General features: G+C 31.9%; 1 protein-coding gene across 1 annotated transcript in view; it reads left to right on the top strand.

Moving 5' to 3' along the window:
- Nucleotides 1-675: 675 nt before the first annotated feature.
- Nucleotides 676-23218, top strand: part of LOC127721181 (death domain-containing protein 1-like) — a 52052-nt gene continuing 29509 nt past the window's right edge. Inside the window, exons 1-2 of the mRNA XM_052227847.1 lie at nt 676-791; nt 20432-21156. Of these exons, the coding sequence (XP_052083807.1) occupies nt 20454-21156 (703 nt within the window). The 5' untranslated portion in view covers nt 676-791; nt 20432-20453. The remainder of the gene's footprint in view (nt 792-20431; nt 21157-23218) is intronic.

Raw genomic sequence — 23218 nt, forward strand, 5'->3', positions numbered from 1 at the left:
ACTCCCTCAATACATTGTAAGACCGGACATTACTGTGCAATTATTTTTGTACGGACTCCTTCTTGTGCAAAAATCCCCATTCAGGAGGGTATGGATGGGGTGGTCCTTCATTTCTGTATTCTTATTTTTTTCGCTCATCATTCTTTATTTTGAAAATAATGGCTATTCTGTGATTAATTAATAACTGTATTCTGGGCATTGTTCTTTTCTGTAATCAGTATATTTTTATCCAATTCTTTAATCTTTGCAGTTATTCTTTATATTCTAGCACCCTATTATTCTCTAGTCTTTATTTTTTTGCCCATTTTTCTCTAATCTTTATTTTTTTGCCCATTATTCTCTATTCTGTAAACCCCGTCAACACCCTCATTCAGTATCAAGTTCTGCCTTTTTACAAAATTACAACAATGTCCTAAATCTATGTACAGAAGCTATATCTACAATGCATTTTTTTATATATATTACAGTTTGCTTTTCCTCAAATTGTATGGATACATGCATTACTACGTTTCGCTAAATAAAAAATAGTAAAGAGGTAACGAGTCTCGTTTCAGAATATTTATAAATAAACTTATCATGCCACATATCTATTCGCACTAGAACATTTAAATCAAACCTTTGATTGATAGTAAACTAAGTTGTATGAAATACTTTCATTTTTACTCGTATCACGGCTGAATGCGTCAGTTATTGAAAATCTGTGATCGTTTCGGTATTTAATTCGTGTATTGCCTTTCAGTATATGTCAATACTTAACAGTTTATTGTAACCGCTGCACATACAAGATAAAGGTAGGTCGAATTTTGTATTGTTATTTCATATATATATATATTTTCTATAACAGGATTAAATTTATATATTTTTTCTGACTGGTTTTTTTTTTCATTTATAGTGACTGTATATTTTTTTTCATTTATAGTGACTGTATATTTTTTCATTTATAGTTTAATTGTTTACAATTTTTTTTAACGTCCGTTTTTTTTATTCAGATAAATAAACGCAATATGTTTTATATTAATGTAAAAATTTAAAAAAAAATAAATTAAAATAGCATAAACAGACCAAAAAATAAAGAAGGACACAATCTGTCAATTTTCATTATTAATTGTGATTCGAGTTTAAGTTTGTGCTAAAACTGTACTAAGTTTAATATGTAAGTGTATTTAGTGTTGACCATAAGGACACAATTATTACATTGATTTAACTATTTATATTAGAGGTGGTTGATGTATCATTTTTTTAGTATTTACTGTTATTTGTTTCATTTGAATCTTGTTTAGTTAGTTTAGTTGATTTTTTTAAAAAAATCGTATTGCCTTGATTTTTAGAAAAAAATGATGAAATGTATTGTAAACCATTTTACTCGAGAGTTCTATGTGACAGTCATACCAGTGAGAGGTTTAGGTAGCTATAAAACCAAGGTTTTATTAATCCACTATTTTCTACATAAGGAAATGCCTGTACCAAGTCAGGAATATGACAGTTGTTTTTCATTCCTTTGATGTGTTTGAGCTTTTGATTTTGCCATTTGATAAAGGACTTTCCATTTTAAATTTTCCTTGGAGTTCGGTATTTTTGTTATTTCAATTATATTGGTTAATAGAAAATGGACGAAATACTACCTTTCATAATGTATCTCTTTTACATCAGATGCATGTGAAATTAAAAGAAAATGTTTTGACGCATCATCAAAAAATAATAAAATGGTATTTCGTTGAAAATATAGACCTCATCAACTTGAAGTGCTTTGTCATTTATGTTACTACTTGCTAAGCTTCATTTTGTAACTGTAAGGAAAACAATAATCAAACAATCCGTCAATTTAAAGTGGTACCAAACACCTTGACTAAAATTAATTTGGCTGGTTTAATTTTCATAAAATTTTGACAAAATATTTACTTTGACCTTTTGACAAAAAATATAAAAATTTCAAAAAACTTGAACTACACACTTTCTCGGAAAAATTCAATAGATATATAGCAGTCCGACAAACACTAATTTTGATCATTGAGATGCTTAATATTTCCTTAACAATAGAACGTGATTAAAACGTTCAGCTGATTTTTTCAGAGTTATCACCCTGTAGTGTTATGTACCACTTTAAATGATTTTTACGTAGAATCATATCGGGAACTCATGCTACAGGTACAGTGGGTGTCATTGTTTTACTGACAAAATATATCGTCTTTGTGATATCTCCCCCCAAGTCACTTTAATCTTCTTCCAATTGGCAGTAATACCCCAAATTTTCAGTGGCTGTCCAAATTTGCCCGACCGTCATCTTGGACAGCATCTATTACAATATTACAATATCCTTTTTTGGTATTTTTGTTAATATGTTCTTGTCTTGGACATGCTTGCGATGTTTGCCACTGGACGTTAGGTAAGCAATAATCTTTCAATCAATCATATATTCCATTCGATAAAAAAAACACAATCATTACCTAACGAGTTATGCACATACCGTGAAATTGGTCAAAGTATTACAAGGAGTATAACAATACCACTGTGGTCAAAGTACTACAAGGAGTATAAAAATACCACTGTGGTCAAAGTATTACAAGGAGTATAAAAATACCACTGTGGTCAAAGTATTACAAGGAGTATAAAAATACCACTGGTCAAAATATTACATGGAGTATAAAAATACCACTGTGGTCAAGGTATAACAACGCGTATAAAAATACCACTGTGGTCAAAGTATTACAAGGAGTATAAACATACCACTGTGGTCAAAGTATTACAAAGAGTATAAAAGTACCACTGAAAGTGAATCGAATGATTAAAACTCGCCAAGTTTCTGCATTACTGCAATGTACTTTACCTTACAATTTGGTTTTGTGCGTAAATAATTGATTGCTGTCTGGTGAAAAACAGTGTTTTGTGATGAATAACGGATACCAACCACTCTTCCATTTATTTACTGGCAACACAAAGTAAAATGTTGTTAGATAACGCATTTTCAATGGCATATTTAGACGATCTTTTTCGCGCCCACACAAAACCTTTTACAAATCTGTGACTGTATATATTCAGTATACCTACCAAATGTTCATCTGTGTCTAAGAAACAAGCATAATCTTTATTTAATATACAAAAATATAATTCCATTGTTGTATCGTGTGGATAATAGTTGTAAATATCTTGCTCTTTTATGCAAATTAAGTAATTGGAAAATGTTAGTTTCAGTAACATTATAGGATTACATAACATCATTAACAGAACAGACGATCAGGAAACATAATTTGAATTTAAATTAAGATTTGAAATAAATGTTCAGTGCACAATACTCTCCCCGGCTCATTAATATTTCATTAGACCAATATATAATCTGTTTCCGTCTTAAATGGCAATGTAACACATCAGAATCGTATAATGACGGTGATTAATGCATTCTCATGAAATCAATGTATTCAACAGATATTAGTTGATGTGTTATCTAGGCAAATGCGGCATGCTGGTACGATGTCAAGGCTTGATAAATATATTAGCAAGATTTTGTCAAAAATAAATTAACAGATTAGAGCTTAAAACTTATATATAGTAGGCAGAACGGAACGGTTAACCATAATAGACAGTAACAAGTCAAAAAATGTACCAAAACACATGTTTCGGTCATAAGAAGGGGTAACAGTGCCACTGTGGCTCCGTTTATGTTTCGAAATGCAAAAATTTGTATCACCACATATAGTAGTTGAGCTATATTAATTAAAAGAATACCAAAAGTAAATAGCCAAAATTTAAGAAATTATGAAAAATAAGTTGGACTTTTTAGTTTAAGCATAATTTACATCAATTATACAGGGATCAAAAATACCATCGAGAGATCATTATATCTGATAAAAGGACCAGCTTGTGTGCTTTCATTTCTACATGTAGCCTCTCGATCGTACCTTACCTTCGATTTTGATTGGCAGGTATATAAACAAGATCATGAGTCTATTTATTCAGTGTTTGTCGTTTGTTGGTGTCTGTCATTTTTGTTTTTAGCATATTGTTTTGTCTTGAATCAGGCAGTTGGGATTAAAGGTTGAATTGTATAAAATTTTGTTATGCCGAGCCTTTTATTTTATATGGCATGTGTTATGCTCATTATTGAAGGCCTAATGGTGACCTATAGAAAATTTATTTTGTAATTTGATTAAACATAACAGTAATAAAGCTATTTTAGCGTTAGATGAAAGGACAAAGATTTGACGTTCTAAAAACGCTTGTTTGAAAATACAGAAAGAAAATCTTTCTAATTTTATTTTAATCAAAAGCAAATCAATTATCAGGCATGTCCTGTATGTCGTTTTAAGAAGGTAATCTTTGCGGACTTCAACTTCGGCATTGCTGATTTTAAAAGATGAGAACAAAACCTATTTTTTTACACTGAAACTAATCCCAAAAGTACACACATTTCACATCACTTTTATATCTTTTATTTAAGGATGTTCGCCACTCTGTTTCAACATAACAAGCTTTTCAAAAGACTGTTATAATTGATAGTATATAAATAAAGAAACTGAATAGGCAGAAAAATGAAGGGTCCGTGTGCTTGTTTTCGAGATATAAGCCATTGAAAATTTGGCGGGAAATAATTCTCTCTAGATTTTTCATGCATTTAACATTGGCACCTTTTTTCTTTCAAATACGATGAAAAAATAACAAGGATTTTATAAGATTTTTAAAGATGACATTTTAAACTATATGTAATCAAATTTTGGAAAGAAAAGTAGTGGTAAGTGGTCAAAATTTTTTAATATCACTACAAGAATAAAACCAGGGGATTGCGAATATCTGGCAAAAATTCAAAAACAAGAGGAGCGAACATCCTTAATTGATAAGTATGACTTTGTTATATGATTTATTGATTGTTGCTTATAGGTCCAAGGGTGTATTTAAAAGACAGACAAGGAAAATTGTCGCAGGGCACCCCTTACATCAACCCCAACTTCGACATCAGTCAGTTGTGTAAAAGATAAAAATACCCAATTATCCGTTACACAGAACCAAGTCTTGTAAAAGTTTAATTTACTTTTATTGGTAGACTAGAAAAGTTGTCATGTTGTCGTCAAGTACTTATTAGATTTTATTAAAATTTAATATGTCATTTATTTCGGAATAAAGACTTTAGGTAATAGACCGTTACTTAGAAAACCGTACTTCACATGCCAACGTGAAATATACCCTCAGATACAACCTTAAAAGATTTCAGTCAATATATAATAATAAAACTGACAAAAGTAAACCAAAATATACACATAAAATGCAAATAATGTAGAATTTATTTACACAACACTATATATTATTTTATGTTTTTTGCATTAAGTACTTATAAAAACATTACCGACCCCCTTTGTTCTTTATTAACACTATAAATTTAAATACCTATAAACTATAAATCTAAAGTGTCAATTCCCCGTGACAAGTGCATATTTCAGTTTTGTGGAATAACTGCTAGCTTTGTTTACCCTTTTCACCTGTACAAGATTTCTTTCATCTTTTAATCAAACACCCATTTTCTAACTTGTATAAATAAGGTATTCAGATATCAGACGGTCTAGATGGGGGTATACAGAATAGAGATTAATGGTCAAAAAGTGCAGAATAAATAAAGGGCAAAAACAAATGAGTGGAGAACAACCGGCCAAAAAATAAAGTATAGAGAATCATTGGGTATTAAAATCTAAAGAATATAGAATCATGCATGGGCAAAATAGATAAAAAAAAAATGAAATGAAGAACCCCCAATACAGACCCTCATATCAGTTTATTTCTTTTTCGACCTGTGTTTACAGGTTGAAATTACGTCTTTCATCTCATATATGTCAATTTCAACGGTGAACTGGATTGATCTTTAATGGCGTGAAAGTAACATACAAGCGACCTTAATGTGGATAGTTAGCTGTGAAAGACCTGCTGTTTTCCTCTGACTATTTGTCAACTGTAAATGTATGTGTATGAAGGCTTGTGTGGGGTTAGCAGATATACAATAATGGGCCAATACATATAAGGAACAGAGAATAACGGGGGAAAGAATGGGGTGCTAAAACTTTTAAATAGAGAATAAAGGAATCAATAATGAATAGAGAACAATGGCATAAAAAATCAAAGAATACATAAGTGAAGCCCCTTCCCCTTTAACCCAAATCCTCGTGTATTATACATATTAATTTGAGTGTTGTGTCATTATAACTATTATAAAATAAATTACCCAAAAAGTTGATGATGGGTAATTTCACAAATCGATCAAATTTAAATCGAATATTTAGACATTTAAGGAATGACTGTAATATTTTTTTTGTCTATGAAGAAATAACATTAAAATATGGTGCACACTGATTAACTAGTGTAGCGGGTTATTTAAAAGTGTGCATCACATTTTTGAGATTATTTCGAATAGACAGAAAAAAATATTACAGTCATTCCTGATAATTTAATTCTAAATTCATTTTTTAAGGAGAAAATCATGAAAAAACGTTGATGACGTCACGGTCACATTACAAAATTATGTCTATGAGCTGATAGACAAAAAACTTTCAGCTAGTCAGAAGATGATTTACATCCAAAATTAAATTATTTTATAATGAAACAATTTATCAACCCATTCATGACATTATACATGTAAGAACCGTAGAACTGAACGAGAAGACTTTTTCTTTGGCAATAATTTACATATATATATACATAAGATCTCTTTTAGTATTATTCAGATCGTTGTTCTTTATGAAATGTATTTTCTGCCTACTTTTAGGGATTTTCCGTTAAATAACTATACATGAGACGCCAAAATTTAATCATTCCATGAAATTGTATTGATAGTCTTAATGCAGCTTGTAATATCTAATGTTCTTTAGGCGAACAGACTGTTTTCCACTCCTTCAAAGTACATTTGTACTATTTTTACTTTTCAATTTTCATTATTTCTGTTATTACATGTACATGTAGATACTTCAAATTCCAAACTGTTTTTTTTTGCAATTAAATTGTGAAATGCAGATGCTATCAAATAATATAAAATCTACCATGAAATAGGGTTATTTTCAGATTTCAAATACTGCTCTCAATGGAATTAAGCGTGCCACAGTTGCTTATATCGTGACATAGTTTTAAATAGACCAGTTAACGAGATTCAATCTTTTCTAGCGTAAAAGTAACAAGCAGAGAAGCTTTATGGGAAAAGTCACCTGGGAGTTTTATCTGCTGTTTTGTTTTCAGATATATGCAGATTTTATATTTGTATGCGAACTGATGTGCTATAAATATGGATAATCTATGTAGATCACACAGGATACCTAATGCCTTTTTTCTTGCTTGGATAACATTGACATATTTATTCATTCCGATATGTTTCCACATGAATACTGATCACTTTATGTATGTGACAACATGAATCTTCAGGTACATTCCTGGATTTGTCTCTATTGATATACACGTAGGGTACACGTATGTCTAGACTATGTTAAACTCTAAATCGTCTTAAGGATGTAGTCAGGTGAAATTAAAAAAAAATCTGGAATTTGAAATTGATACTTTAAATCAGAAGATAATTAGTAAAGAAACAAAATAAGCTAAAAATACTGATAGGTTATGGAACTCCTTTTCGAGATATTTGATTTTTAAAAATAGCGGGAAAAGGCTGAATCGGAGTTGTACCTTATATTTAGCATTGGCTTTATTTAGGTCTCAAATCGTAAGAAAAGAAATTTAGAATCTGCTTAAATTTTGGTAAATGATCTTTTATGAGCTATTGCCGTCTTATATGAAATGAAAAGTTGGTGCTTTGGGGCAAAATATTTTACCTGTATCGTAGGAAAACCCAAGGAGTCCGACCATCTGACAAAAATTCCTAAACCTGACATGACTACATTCTTCAGTCTAAAAATGCTGCTAGCGTGTGGCTCAATGTAACAGACACTGAAAAAGCTCTGCCATCAAAAACTAAATCCTCAAATTGATAGCAAAATTAAAGATTACACTAAAGAATACCATATTCGGAGTTTCTGACTTAGGAAATGCATGTGACAGAGTTCCAACCTGAACTTGGGACACGCACAATGCTCATGAGACTGCGCGGTAGTAATTTTTCCTCTGAGAGGTAACTATATAAAATAAAATAGAGAATGAAACGGAGAATGTGTCAAAGAGACAACAACACGACCAAAGAGCAGAAAACAGCACAAGGCCACTAATGGGTCTTCAACACAGCGAGAAAAACCCGCATCCGGAGTCACTTAGTTTTTATAGGGAATCACCGTACGATGAACCTCAAAGCTGTGGTAGAATTAATGTACTTACTGTAATTGTTATGTTGTTTAAAAAAAAATGAACAAAATAACACTATTCAAAATTGCACTGAATGTTGATATGGCCATATGTTGAATTACAGGTCCAGTTAAAATGCTATTTTGAGTTCTCATACGAGGAAAAAAAACCTCAATAACAGTAAAAAAATAAATAAAAAGAAACATTCATTCAAAGCTTTCTATACTCGGGACGAACACGATTTTGACATAGCTTGTATTCGTGAATTATTGAAGACCCTATACTGCGATTTTGTCACCAAAAAAATCTTAAACAAATAATTATGACTAATGTTATGCAAACTATAAATTAAATAAACAATGCATTAACGGTTGACTGATCAGAGGACAACCTGCAGGATGAAGGGCAGGCGCCTGATATAAAAATAAGAACATGTGTTATCATTGCAAGTGAGACAATTATCCAATAGAGACCAAATGACGTAGATTGAAGCAACCATATGTTGCCGCACTTTTTACACGTTCTCAAACAATGAGCAACACCCATACCGTATATGGTAAGCTGTAAAAGGCTACGACATGACAAAATATAAACCAATAACTCTACTGAAAAAAAAAACAACGGTCTGGTTTATACTAACACAAAAAAGCAAACAAATATTATAGACAGCAACCACTGACAACCACTGAGTTACGGGCTTCTAGACTGTTTCAAGTGCACGGTTTGTTGGTTTGTGCTGTACGTGTTCATAATACAACCGGTCTCCTGCGGATCCGAAGTAAATCTGACAAGGGTTCTATAGGGTAAAGAGATCATGGTATTCCTATTTAAATTTGGACGTTGCTGCGTATTTGTACATCCCGGGAAACTGATGACCATTTAGCACACGTATTTTTGTCGGATACGAAAATTCCGTTCATATATAAACATATTCGTATACATGTACAACATTTACACTTTAGTCCTGTTTATAGTGCGAATTCAAACTTTAACCTTTTTTTGAATACAGTTGCCATTTAATTTATTGCGAAGTTATATCTTTGAACTCATGTTACAAACTTTCCTTTTAAAACTTTTAAAAACCAATTCATACCAATTCATACCTTTTACAGTAAATAAATAAAATATCAATATCTAAAATATTCAAGTTATATGATATACACTTCTCTTATTACAGTGCAAAATTTAAATATCGGTTAATGGCTAAATTGACACACGTGTTACATAGATTGAATGTTATTTTGTTTACAAGACGCAAAATCATTCTTGTGATTAGAAAAAAATCAAAAACATACAATAATAAATTATGAATTGTGTGAGAAAATATTGTCCTATCATCGTTGCACATGAGATTAAATGTTACAGTAGTTAAACTCGGGGATCAAATTTATTTATTTTCAAGCATTTTTGGAAGTATTTTGATTTCTCAGTATCTAGTATTTCTATTATGTCTTAATATTTTTTAATCTTCGATATTCTAATGCAACAAAAAGTTATGATTAATAATTTTACCAAATGGTTTTTAATTGCCTATCTTTCGCTTTGAATACATTCAAAAAGTTTAATTTAAAAAAGGTATATGATCAGATATAGAAATAAGAAGATGTGGTATGGTAGCCAATGAGACAACTCTCCACAAGAGACAAAATGACACAGAAATTAACAACTATAGGTTACCGTACGGCCTTCAACAATGAGCAAAGCTAATACCGAATAGTCAACTATAAAAGGCTCCGAATTGATAGACCATTCCATAATTTGCTCGTGGAAAGTTCTACATTTTAAGTCGGTTAATCATTGATACTTGGTAAACAGTAATTTGCATAAGTAATCAAACACTATTCGACATATTGTATGTATTGATTTAAACTTTATTGTCATTTATATAGTGGAGTTATAAGCTTCTTTTAATTTCAACAAGTAGAAATACAGTAACACACAATTAACGTGTACAATACCAATTTATTACTTATACGATCTTCGTTTTTATAACGGGCTCCGTAGAGGTTGCATTTTCTAAATTATACATTTTTTTTCTAATTTATTTATAATATACCATTATTTTTACCAACATTTCCCTCGTGTTTCTTCTATCAATCATTTTATTCTTCTTTCCCCCCTTTCCCGCTTTATTTGTTTTCTTCGATTTTAAATGTTGACTCTTTGATATGACCATTTCTATTGTTTCTTATGTATCTCCTGTTGAGAACCTCTTTAGGGTTGCTATTGACAAGACAAGATGCCATGATTCAATTTTCACGATTTCATTTTTATTGATAAAATAAATTTACATAGCCACATACAGTATTAGGCTAATCAAACAAATCTGTTATGTTGTGATGTGTTTATTCTGATGGAGGCTCAGACCAATTTAAAGGTTTAAACAATAGGAAATTATCGTTTATCTTTGATTTTTACAATAAAGGACTCTGGATACTTTAAGCATACGGTAAGTGAAAAAATGTAAGATAAACACAGAACAAAAATACAATTGAATATGAATGTTATTTTACTGACTGCATATTTTTTGTTGTTGAAAATATCGAGTTTGTGATTGATTTAATGCTATTTAAGTGATGTGTAATGTTATTTTGTTAAACTGTATGCATACGCTAAGTGGAAACAATTGTAAGATAAACAAAACTAAGTACTTCATTAAAATGTTATGCTCTTTCACTTAACGTGGTATTTTTGTTAAAATGCTGACTTTGATTACAGATACAATGGCATATAAAATGCGTATATATATGAGGGGGGAGGAGGGGGTGGTCACGTATAATCGACATTTACCGTTGATATGAATTAAAGTCAAAAGTGAACGGTTAACTTTTGAAAGGGATTTGGTCTTCAGGTTTTACGACGGGAAGGAGAAATATACCAGTCTTGTACTGGTCCTTTTTGTAGAATGTCGCACGAAAGGGTTGATAGAACTGGTTTTTCCTCAAACGACAAGACTAAGGGGTCAGTTTGGCCGTTCGATATTCACAAGTAAGTATCTATATTGTTTTCAAGTAGCAGTTCAAATTTCCGACCTTCATACCAGTCGACCCCTATTACAGGACATACATTTTATACCTCTTGTATTTATTGTTAATTTGTTCTCGTTCTGGCTGAATATGCGCGAAATAATTGTCACTGGACGTATATCAAACAATAATTAATCACTTATAATTAACAAATATATACAATTACTGAAAATCGTAACACTACAACAGGTATACCAATACCATTGAAAGTGTAACCTTTATAAAGTTCAACCTAAGTAGGTTTTTTTCTGTCCGTTGTTCTGATGATTTAATGTAACAAATTTACTTTATCTGTAATTTCAGGTTTAACTAATGATCCATGTGCAATTTGGTTTGATAAGCCTGTGATATAATCACGGATAATAGAAACTCGTTTATTCTTACTTTGAGAAAGATTTCTGAAAGAACCATCAAAATCAGATAATCACATTTCAATGGCCTTTTTCGTCGCGCTCTACGTGCTCCCTGCAAATTAAGGTTGTATTGCAATAATGACGTAAACGTGGGCCCAATATATTTTTCGTTTCATATGAGAGGGGCAGTAGGACGGGGTGTCATACCAAATTCCCGAAAAAATAAAGTATTCTTTCCCGGATTGCGTAAAAATAATCATTAATTCCCGAGTCCCAATAGGTGTAAATCCCGAATTCCCTTGAAAGTAAAGGCCCTATCCCAAATTCCTACAAAAAAAGGCCCAATCCCGACGTCCCGAAAAAGGTCCTTCTGTCCCTCATATGACGTACAATGTAATGCCTGTTACGGTTTATTCGTACCCTTTTAACATTGTTCAACAAGAGCATGGTTAACACGAAGGGTGCCACCAGGGGAATAGGAACTGAGTATCCTTCCGATGCATTTTCATTCAACACCGATTTATTTTTCGGAAGACTTTGTGTAAATATAGTTATTTCTGTTTTGTTTTATGAACTTTTGTTTGCATACTTGTCTAAATTATAATAATTAAGATATTTAATGAAGCACAATTTGGCTTTGGTCAACTATAGCATTTGTTTGTGAGAAGAAAGTTCTTTAAAACTACTATTATTATTATAAACAAGGCCGAATTTATGACTTTTCTAGTATATCAGTTGAAATTGTATGAACAAATAAAAAGTTTCCCTCATAATCATGAAATGTTTACTGCAAAAATAAACCAGATAATAATTATAAACCAAGTGTGAAAAAACATTAGAGGAAAAAGTTACCATATATCAGCAAAAGAGAACAGTAAGTCAAATAAACACAAACAATTGCTCTCAGGTAAAGTTCAAACGAATTGTTTGACTAAATACTCATCAATTTGACAGAAAAAAAACAATGCCTTTCCTAAATGATAGACACATTTTATTCATACAGACTTTGCATTGAAATGGATGTCGAAATTATTAAGGTAAATAAAACGAAAAATATTTTCAGTTCAATAACTTTTTTTTTAACTTTACTTGAGAGCAATTGAAATTAATATAAAAAAATATTACTAATATCTAATTCAGATTGAATTTTAAAATAAAACCAAAGCCAACTGCGTTTAAAGTCATGCGTAATAATCCATGGGTCACTAATACAGGTATTGTCCAAATTTAAAAGGATAAGTCCATTAAATCAAAACAAGTAAACACACAACATAGTTTGTCTTTTACTTTAATACGATGACGTTAAACATTGTCTACAGAGTTAAAAGGTTATTACCCCTGAAATTTGTTTTTTCTCTTTTATTTCTGACCATTATTTATGTATTTACTTATATCAAAATGTGTATAAATACTTGTAAAAGAGTCTGTTCAGTAATATTTTTCACAAGAGACTATCACTAAGGTAAGACTCCACATTAGGATTGTAATTTTGGTAAGAGTTTTGTGTTTTGTGTTTATTTTCGTTTTGAGTCCGATTGCTGGTATTTTTTTATAGTTAAAGTTTAAAAAAATCTAAAAAAATAATTTTAAAATTTTGAAATATCAAGAATTACCATTTTACAGGACATATTTTAATTTTAGTTATATGTATGTCCTAAATCGTTATTTCAAATTGGTTAAACAACGATTCTATTATATACTGCTCTTTTCAAGAAATATTTTTTCACACTAAGACTTTGTGTTCAATATTGTTTGACGATCAAGCTGGTTAATAAGAGTATGGGGACAGAACGCGTAACTTATATTTCAATTTCAATTTATAATCTGTTTCTCCTCTTCATTTTGATATTATTATTTATTCATAGGTTTGTGGGTATCTACGAAATATTTAATTAATGAAACTTCAAATTTAATTGGTTTCGAAAATGATTTCATTTTTTGTTAAAGTGGTAAAATATTCAGTGTACACGTATAATCTGAAAAAAAATTGTGTTTTTACGCCCTGCTTTATATGATATATATTACTATTTCATGATAATTGCAATATTGATGTCCCATAAGCTTTCAAATCATCAATAAAATGAGATATTTGCGAGTTAAATAAACTGTTTATTCATTCAGACAGAACAGGATATGTCATTAATAATTCAGATGATTTTGAAGTATAAAATGTAGATTTGATAGTTTATAAATATAATATCGCTCATTGAAATATGAGGGTTGACATTTAGTTTTGAAATGACGGTTTTAACAGTGTATGCGTGTGTTTATTCCTAGAAAAGTTCCGAAGAAAATTTGCCGCCAGTAAAATTAATACAAAATTACACAAATCAATACACGCGCATACACAAATAAAAATCACATGAACAGCGCTTTTAATTCTGTTCTTAAGTCCCAGGGGGCTTCGATGGCCGATTGGTATAGGTAGTCCAACTACTGCATTTCAAACATGTCAATACTTAGGTTGTGGATTCGAACCCCGCAAGTGTCAGGTGCATTCGAATCCAATCTTAATTGACCATGATTGTAATTTTCCTGCCGAAGTTCTATGGTTCTCTCCGGGCACTCTGGCTTCCTCCATTATTTAAAACTGACCAGTTTTAGTGGATTTTTTTTTAGATGTTGGTCATATTTGTGCATTGGAAAATACAGCTGTGGGGCCGATATATCAATTAAATAAATTATGAATTATAGACTTGCAAAAAAATATAAACAACCTCCTCAATGAATCCAGCTGGTGGGGTGTTTTCGTGATAGGAGAGTGCATTCTTATTTACGACTAGAATTGTTTACGTCCCTTCTGAAATACGAGTTTTGAATTTGATACATGCGCACACCGGCAGATGTACCTTACAGGGGGTCTTAGTTCTTAGCCTTAGAAATTTCATATCACTCTACAGAATGTCAGATAGCACTCAACGTATATTTGCAGCAAACGAACGAACCTTGCACAGAAATCAACTTTTTGTCAGAAAAAAGTCCCATTAGCATTCAAGTATTTTAACAGGTGTAATTTTAATTGATTAATGGTTTTGTACATAATTGTTTTTGTTTTGAAGTTCTTCAATGATTGCTCAATACTTCCACAAGTCGTTTAGCACTAATGCCTAATCGACACTTTGGAATTAATTTTTAAAATTGATGTTTGTAAAACATCTAAATGGTTTTATCCAAACCGGGACATTAAATCAATATTTCAAATGACAGTTAAAACACAGATAACGACAATCAAACTTCAAAGTCCCATTTGGAAAATGATCCGTGAAACCATTAACTATATCAACCTGTTATCTTTCACATAACATACAATAACAAAGTGATGTTGTCACGAAGGCAATTATATACCTTTAAAAATGTAACAGTTTAGCATGAAAACGATGTAGTCGTGGTTTGCCTATTTTAAATGACTTGTACTTTTATTTTAAATATTTATGTTGCATTATGGGTATGTGAAGGTTTCAGATTATTTTTCTTATGTTGAGATAACATTAACATGGACGGTGTAATGTAGTTTACAACTAAACGGAACTTGATTCTGTCCTATAGCTATCTTCCTGAAGACGCGCGCACATTCTGATCTTGCTTTTTCAAAATTAAGTGTCGTCTGCCATGCCCTTGTTTATGTCAGTATTACAATAAGGAGATGTGATATGATTGCCAATGAGACAACTATACACCAGATTTCAAAAGAAGTGGTCGTTTTGTTAGCTGTTGAATGTGTATTAATATTGTGTATTTTGCTTTCACGACATTTTCATGCAAAACCGGTAATGTGCGCATGTCACAACTAAGTGTGGTCTACTATGTCCTTGGCAAAGTTGGGTTAGAACATTTGTAAGCTACTATCGCCTTAATTTAAAGCAGTCGCATATTTTGCCTGTTTCAAGTCACACTGTCTTGACATGTGTTGTTCGTTCTTTTTTGTCTTGTCTGTATGTCTTTTTTCGAAGAAATCCGGTTATACTTTTTTTGTAATATCGAATTTCTTATTTTTTCCATTGTAAAATCGTCAACTTATAAGAGGATCTGGATGGGGTTTAGAGAATGGAGAAATATTTGCAAAAAAGGCAAAATAAACGGGGGGAATTAAGAATATAGAGAAAAATAGGCAATAAAAAGTATCAAGAAATAGGGAAAAATAGACAAAAAAAATAAAGAATAGAATAATGAGGTGCTAAAATATAAAGAATAGAGAATAATGGGCACACAAAATAAAGAATAGAGAATAATGGACAAAAAAATAAAGAATTGAGAATAATGGGGTGCTAAAATATAAAGAATAGAGAATAATGGCCAAAAAAAACAAAGAATAGAGAGTAATGGGGTGCTGAAATATAAAGAATAGAGAATAATGGGCAACCAAATAAAGAACTGAGAATAATGGGGTGCTAAAATATAAATGAGAGTATAATGGGCAAAATAAATAAAGAATAGAGAAAAATGTTTCAAAAAGTTAATGAATAAAGAAATGAGAGACCCCCATCCAGACCCTCTTTTAAAGTCTATCTTTCTACAAGAGTATTCGTCCTGTGTGATCAATGTTAAAGTTCACATATAACTTTTAATTTAATTTCTACGAATGGAAAGTATCAAAAACTTTTCAATATTAAATGAAATATCTTCTTTTGATCTTGATTCAAGTTATATCAAAAGGAAACAGATAAGGGGCTGAAAATTCACAATTATCTTTTGAAATAGTGCGCCATTGTATACCATTAATGTTTCAAACTGGGCTGGAAAACTTTCTCTGTTATAAATTACCTATGATTTATTTAAGTGTCGCGGGAGATGAGAAGCATAGAAATTCTATTTTTGAATATGATTTGTAAGGCTTTAAAGCGCTACTGACATTTTAAATCTCTATTAGATCTATAAACTGAACATTTTTAATAGATTTTAATATTTTATTATGTACAAGTTGGTCTGTCGTGTATAGCGACCGAGTAGTACTTGAAAGCATTTCAACAGTATTGTAAATTTTGATTTTCGATTGTAATACTGTCTATATATTTAGCAAATGGCTACTTGAATTGACATTTAGCATAAAAAAAAAACTAGATCACATATTTTGTTCTTTCTATTTTGTTGTTGTTGTTGTTGTTTTGCTATCTGTAGATGAAACGCAGTTTTAAGATTTTAAATGCTTATCAATTCCATGAGTAATGATATAAGACAAAGTCAATCGCAGTTATAAAAATGTTTTGATAGCGTCCAGTCGATCTTAAAAGATCTGCAAGGAAAAAGAGAGCGTAGAGACGGTAAATACATTAATTGTTTGATTATAAATTTCCTGATAAAACTTTGTTTCAGACTGGAACTAAAAAGATTTTTTCCATTAAAATCGAAAAAGAATGTTTCGAGTAAAAAAACATTGCCCCCTCCCCCACACCATAAAAAGGAAGGTACATGGTCGGTGTCTCATAACCCGTATTATTTAATTTAAAATTTGAAACATTTTGTTTATAATTAATATACTAGCTTTTCCGCGAGTATCAAATTCTGTCTATTTAAGAGAAGCAGAATTCACTCTAACGTTTGATATCGACGATTACTTCTCAGTTATACAGATGTACTGCAGTTACCTTTATATTAAATGACATCAATTCAAAGTACGGAAAGGGCAAACTGAGAAATGATCGCTTCGGGGATGCGAATCGATAAAACGTCTGATTAATGTTCTTTGTGAACCGGTTGATTTTTTATTCTACATAAAACATAATTATGTTCAGTTTTGAAGTCTATGTTAGGTCATTTGTTTATTTGAACCTCTGTCTACTTTTGTTTGGGTTGGGCGTCAAAAGGATTTTACTTGATGTTTGGGTAAAATTACGAGTGGTTCAAACATTTACTTGGGTTATTCAGTCAAGCAGGGGGGTTGGGGTTGGAAACTTTGTGATATCAAACACCTTATTGTTGCTTTTTATAAGTCTTTTTATATATTATGGGGTGTTTTGAGGATGTATAGTTTTATTGTCACAATTTATGTCGGACTCCTCTTTTTATATTCATTGTATTCCCGTTGCACGCAAGGAGAATTTGCCATGCAAATGGTGCAAAAATAACTGTCATATTCTTACAGATTCAAGTTAAGTTTAAACATGCCATTTTATATCACCATTAGGTAGAAAATCGCATCACCATAGTTCTTAATGCTCTTATTTATGTTCTTTCTAAAAGGCTATAATAATGTGATCAATTTAAGCTTAACTCCGTATGAAAGCTTGACTTCATTGTTGCAATACCATTTATCAATACTTCAGCTATGGACTTTAACCATTAAAATCGAATATTACGCGAAACTTAAAATATCTCCATAGAAAAAGATGATATATTTAGTCAACTGGTAAATGAAAGGCAAGCATAATGTATATCTACAAGTTTATTTATATATTAAGATCACGACAAGCTCAAAATATTGATGGTAAAACCCATAAAAGATGTTTTATCTCCATTGAAAGTTTCGATATTACATCAAAATGTTAACAAGTACAGACGACAAATCACAATTTTTTTCCTTTTTCATAAATAAAGTATTTATTAACAAAAACTACAATACATATATTTGGGAAACAGCTCGCCTAGACGAGTGCAATCTAACAAAACAACTATCATCAACGTCACATTGCAAGCACATTCTCATGCCGCTGCAGCATACATTTCAAACAAACATATCTACAAAGAAAAAATTAAAAAAAAAGAATGCGTTTAAAATATATATAAAACAATTATATCTAATTAATGGTCTTATTAGATCTGCAGAAGAACTTAACGCGTTACAATCAATAAAATAAATAATACAAACAGTTTCACATGGTTTAACTCGAATAATTCTGCGCCCTCTAGCGGCATATAGCCTTAATGTTGTATTCGGAGATTAGTCGGAGATCAGCGGAATATAACGACTGACACTATTCGGATTACACATGGTTGGGTGGATGGGGAAATGTTACTGCCCAAAAACTGATTTTCGGATGGTTAAAATAAAAAACTATATTTTCAATATAAACGTTCATCGCGTATGACAAGTCTGTGCTATCATACAAATCAACTTTTATTTCTTAACTATGTGACTTGTTGTTATGCTGAAATAATTTCAATGTTAACTAGAAGTAAACAAACGCACATGACTGTCCTCAATACAAAACACATTAATGTTGACATTTCTATATTTTGAACAATCAATCCAATTATTATTCTAATGAACCTTTATTGTCTTATTAGTTTATTGTTTAGTCTATTTATTATGTTATAAATAATTACATTGTAATTAATCTGCCTTTGAAAGGGCACGTTGATTGGTTAATACAATTATTTGCATCTGTATCTATTTACCGTATAACAACAAACCGACGTGATTCTGATGTTGATAAATACATAAATGCTCACATGAAATGACCTGATTTTATCTGCAATGCAGAATACCCTGCCAGCATTTAACTTTTTTCCCGGTCTCTAGCCAACCCGGCAAACATGTTTTTCTTTCCTTCTCCCCCCATCATTCCTGTGTTATTCTTTTTTTTGTGATGGATTGAGGGATATATAACTTAATTACGTTCGTTTCGTCGTTTGTCGGTTTTCTCAGAAAGAGGGTGTAATTCTGTTGTTTGTTCTCTTTTTTGTTCCTTGACTCTTGCTTGTTTTCTATCAATTATATGCCACATAAACGTCTGAATGTGTTTTGCATTGTTTTATAAACTTTCTTCCTAGCTATCACCAGGTTTACGTACATATAGTAAACATTCTTAATCTACATTTTAAACTTCTAACATATGTTTTTTGGAATACAAACAATATAAATATACCATTGAAATTAAGTTCATAAACTGGCTAGAAACTACATAGACAAAACAATGTATTTTTGCAACTTGTATGAGAAGTGTTCTAAATGCTGCAAAAAATTGATTCTGGTGCAGAGGCAAAGGTGAATTGTTCATTGTAGTTCTAGTTTTATTCAATGAGGACTTTTTCTCAGATAGTCAATCTGATTACAATAAATATCCTTGTCCCCGCTTCGCTTACAAGGATCTGACAACGATGTTTTACTTCCTGTTTTTGAGATCCTCCGGGATCCTCTGGTTTTGTTTATATCCGAAAAATGCACAAAATCGTTGTATTTTGAAAATGATCTCCAAAATGTTCTAACTTTGGAGCCTATAATGTACAATTATGAAGAGATTTTTTTCCCTAGCATTAAGGCTTTTGAAAAAAGATCCATTTTAAAAATAGATTGCATCCTTCTTGATATGCTATGATCAAGTTGAAATTCATGGCCATAATATGCCGAAAGTGATCTTTAACCTTTTATTGGCTGATGTTATAATTACCAGAATAAAAGTAGATCCTTGTTTGCGAAACGCGAACATGTGATCTGTATTTTAATCAGATCGTCAAAAATGATACAAAATCAACAGTTCTCACATTTATGCATTGTGCACAATAAAGTCTTAACATCTTTTGAATGAAAGATTATTAATCTTTTGTGTTTGAAATGTTTATTTTATTTATTAAATATTTTAATTTAATATATTTAAAGATGTAACATTTATTGGTGTGAGACAAAAATATGTTCAATGGACTGAAAAAACAAACGTGCTGTTGCGGTAAAGTTATAGCTATCAAAACTCTGCATTGACAATGAAACTTATGTAATAGTAACAAAGGACAAAAGCCCACGTATTTTTGGAAACAAATGGCTTCTATATTACTTATATATGTTGAATAAGGGTTTATTTTTCAGTGCAGCTTCAAATCTAGATAGCGATCTTTTTCCACAATGTAATAATTCTTAATTGTGCATTGCAGGTACGATAGCTGATATTTAATCATGCCTGGGGAAAGAAGACGAAATGTTTCCAACAATCAGCGACATGCGCATCCAGGATCAAAAGTACCGTCAACTGCTCCATCTCCTGTGAAGCGTACTGTTTCTGAAACTTCACAGAGATCTCAAAGAAATTACAGCATCACATCTCAGAAGCCTAAAAACATGGACAAAACGAAACCGACACATGTTGGACACGGGCGGACTAAAACTCAACCTCCTCCAGAGACCAAAAAAGTGGAGGAACCAGTGCCAGTCCATGAACGAAATGGAAACAATAATTCTGAATTGGAAGTAGAAGTAGCAATGGACGATAATACGGTCCAGGCAAAGGAGGCGAGTTCTTCTGATATGGAGAATAACAACAGTGAAACGGTACAACAGAAAGAAGATGATGACAAGAAATCAGAATCGGACGAAAAATGGGCTGAAAAAGCTCCGGAAGAATACAATATCAAATCTTTTAACGATAAGATTTTAGAGTACAGCGAAGTATTCGAAACAGATAAGTTTAATAATGTAAATGAGGACTTCCCAGTTGAGGACCTAATCTCCTTTGTCAACGTCATTTCCGGAACCATTGACGAGTTTAAACAACAGTCCCAGGACAGCCAGCGACAGCTGGAGGAACTGTGTTCTAAAATGAAGCATGTGAAGGAGAACATCCATTATAGTATTACAAAGAGACAGATGGAACTTTCACCAGGTAGGTCTTCATGGTAAATCAATATATGGGGCCTGGAATGGGGGAAGGGAGGTTTCATCTATTTATTCTTTAAATTTTTCTCTATTCTTTATTCATTTTGGTCATTATTCTCTTTTCTTGATTCCTCCTCCCTATTTTTCTCTATTCATTATTTGTTTGTCCTTTATTGTGCACTTTTTGTCAGTTATTCTTTATTCTGTAAACCCTGTACAGACCCTCACATTTCAAACATTATTTTAAGAATTTCAGCATTCTTTTACTTTAGTAGGAGTCCAAACCCATTATATACAACCATACTAAGCATTTACTAAATTTTATCATCGGTATAAGGACATCATTCGTAAATATAGCTCAACATGCAGACTTCTTATACGTTCAGGTATTTCACATCCAATTTTTTATGGAAATATTCTTTATAAAGCACAAAAATATCAGTATTCACCTCTGAAGCTAACAAAACCTTTAAATAGACTTATTAAGAAGGGATATAGTTACGATACTGTTGTCAGGTCATTAAAGATTGCATATCTTGGCGTTAATATTGATTCACTTATAGGGTCTTTGCATCGGCACTAAACACATTTATTTAAAAACCAGTTGTTGGCATGACACGGGTTATGTTCTTCTCATATATGTTATGATGGTATGATACTAAACCCCTAACGGGAAGGATTGTGCCTGATATTCATATGATGAAGACATAATCTTTCAATCAGTTTAATTGAAGTCTGGAGCTGGCATGTCAGTTAACTGCTAGTAGTCTGTTGTTATTTATGTATTATTGTCATTTTGTTTATTTTCTTTGGTTACATCTTCTGACATCAGACTCGGACTTCTCTTGAACTGAATTTTAATGTGCGTATTGTTATGCGTTTACTTTTCTACATTGGCTAGAGGTATAGGGGGAGGGTTGAGATCTCATAAACATGTTTAACCCCGCCGCATTTTTGCGCCTGTACCAAGTCAGGAGCCTCTAGCCTTTGTCAGTCTTGTATTATTTTAAATTTTAGTTTCTTGTGTACAATTTGGAGTTTAGTATGGCGTTCATTATCACTGAACTAGTATATATATTTGTTTAGGGGCCAGCTGAAGGACGCCTCCGGGTGCGGGAATTTCTCGCTGCATTGAAGACCTGTTGGTGACCTTCTGCTGTTGTCTGTTCTATGGTCGGGTTGTTGTCTCTTTGACACATTCCCCATTTCCATTCTCAATTTTAAGCTAGCCCTTACCTTGAATCTAATCCGAACCCATTCCTAACCCTAACTCTAGCCCTATCATTTAAAAAACTAAAAAATATCTTAAACGTTACCGTTAAGCTAGAATAAACCCCAATCTGATTAAAATACTGTAACAGATCATGTTTCCAATCTATGCTTACAAGGATCTAAAAACGCTCCGTTTTTACTTTCTGTTCCGGTAATTATTAAATCAGCCAATGAAACTGCAGCCTTCAAGTTTTTGAAGGTGTGCATTAATCCGACAAAACCAGAGGATCCAGAAAGGTCTTTAAAACAGAAAGTAAAACGGATTGTTTTCAGATTCTTGTAACAAAGCTTGGATACAGGGTCTGTATTCTAATCAGATTGGAATAAATCTTAACCTGACCCTAACCATGTATAAACCTTAACCTGACCCTAACCATGTATTAACCCTTATGTAAAAGAAGGTCGAATTGCATCTACTTCAAAGTTATCGTTGTGCGATGTCAGATAACTTCATAACTCTGTAAGCACCCTAGCTGCGGAACCGCAGCTCTTATGATCCTTATAATATTTTTTTACAATTTGCCGACCATGAGCTACGGTACCGCAACTATAAACACCCTTGACAGTTGATAAGATAAATTCAATTTAATGTGCCATATCATTTTAATTCCCGTTTCATTTTTTAACTCGGCAGAACAAAAACGAAGAAGAAATTACAATGCATTTAATGATACCCTGTATATGCCCCTAACAGTTGATGAAAAATAAAAGAATGTCGAAATGAAGACCCCAGTCTATACACATCTTCTAAGACTATCCAAGAGGGACGAAAGATACCAGAGGGACAGTCAAACTCA

Source organism: Mytilus californianus, unplaced genomic scaffold (genome assembly GCF_021869535.1).
Source record: "Mytilus californianus isolate M0D057914Y unplaced genomic scaffold, xbMytCali1.0.p SCAF_12, whole genome shotgun sequence".
Taxonomy (NCBI): Eukaryota; Metazoa; Mollusca; class Bivalvia; order Mytilida; family Mytilidae; genus Mytilus; species Mytilus californianus.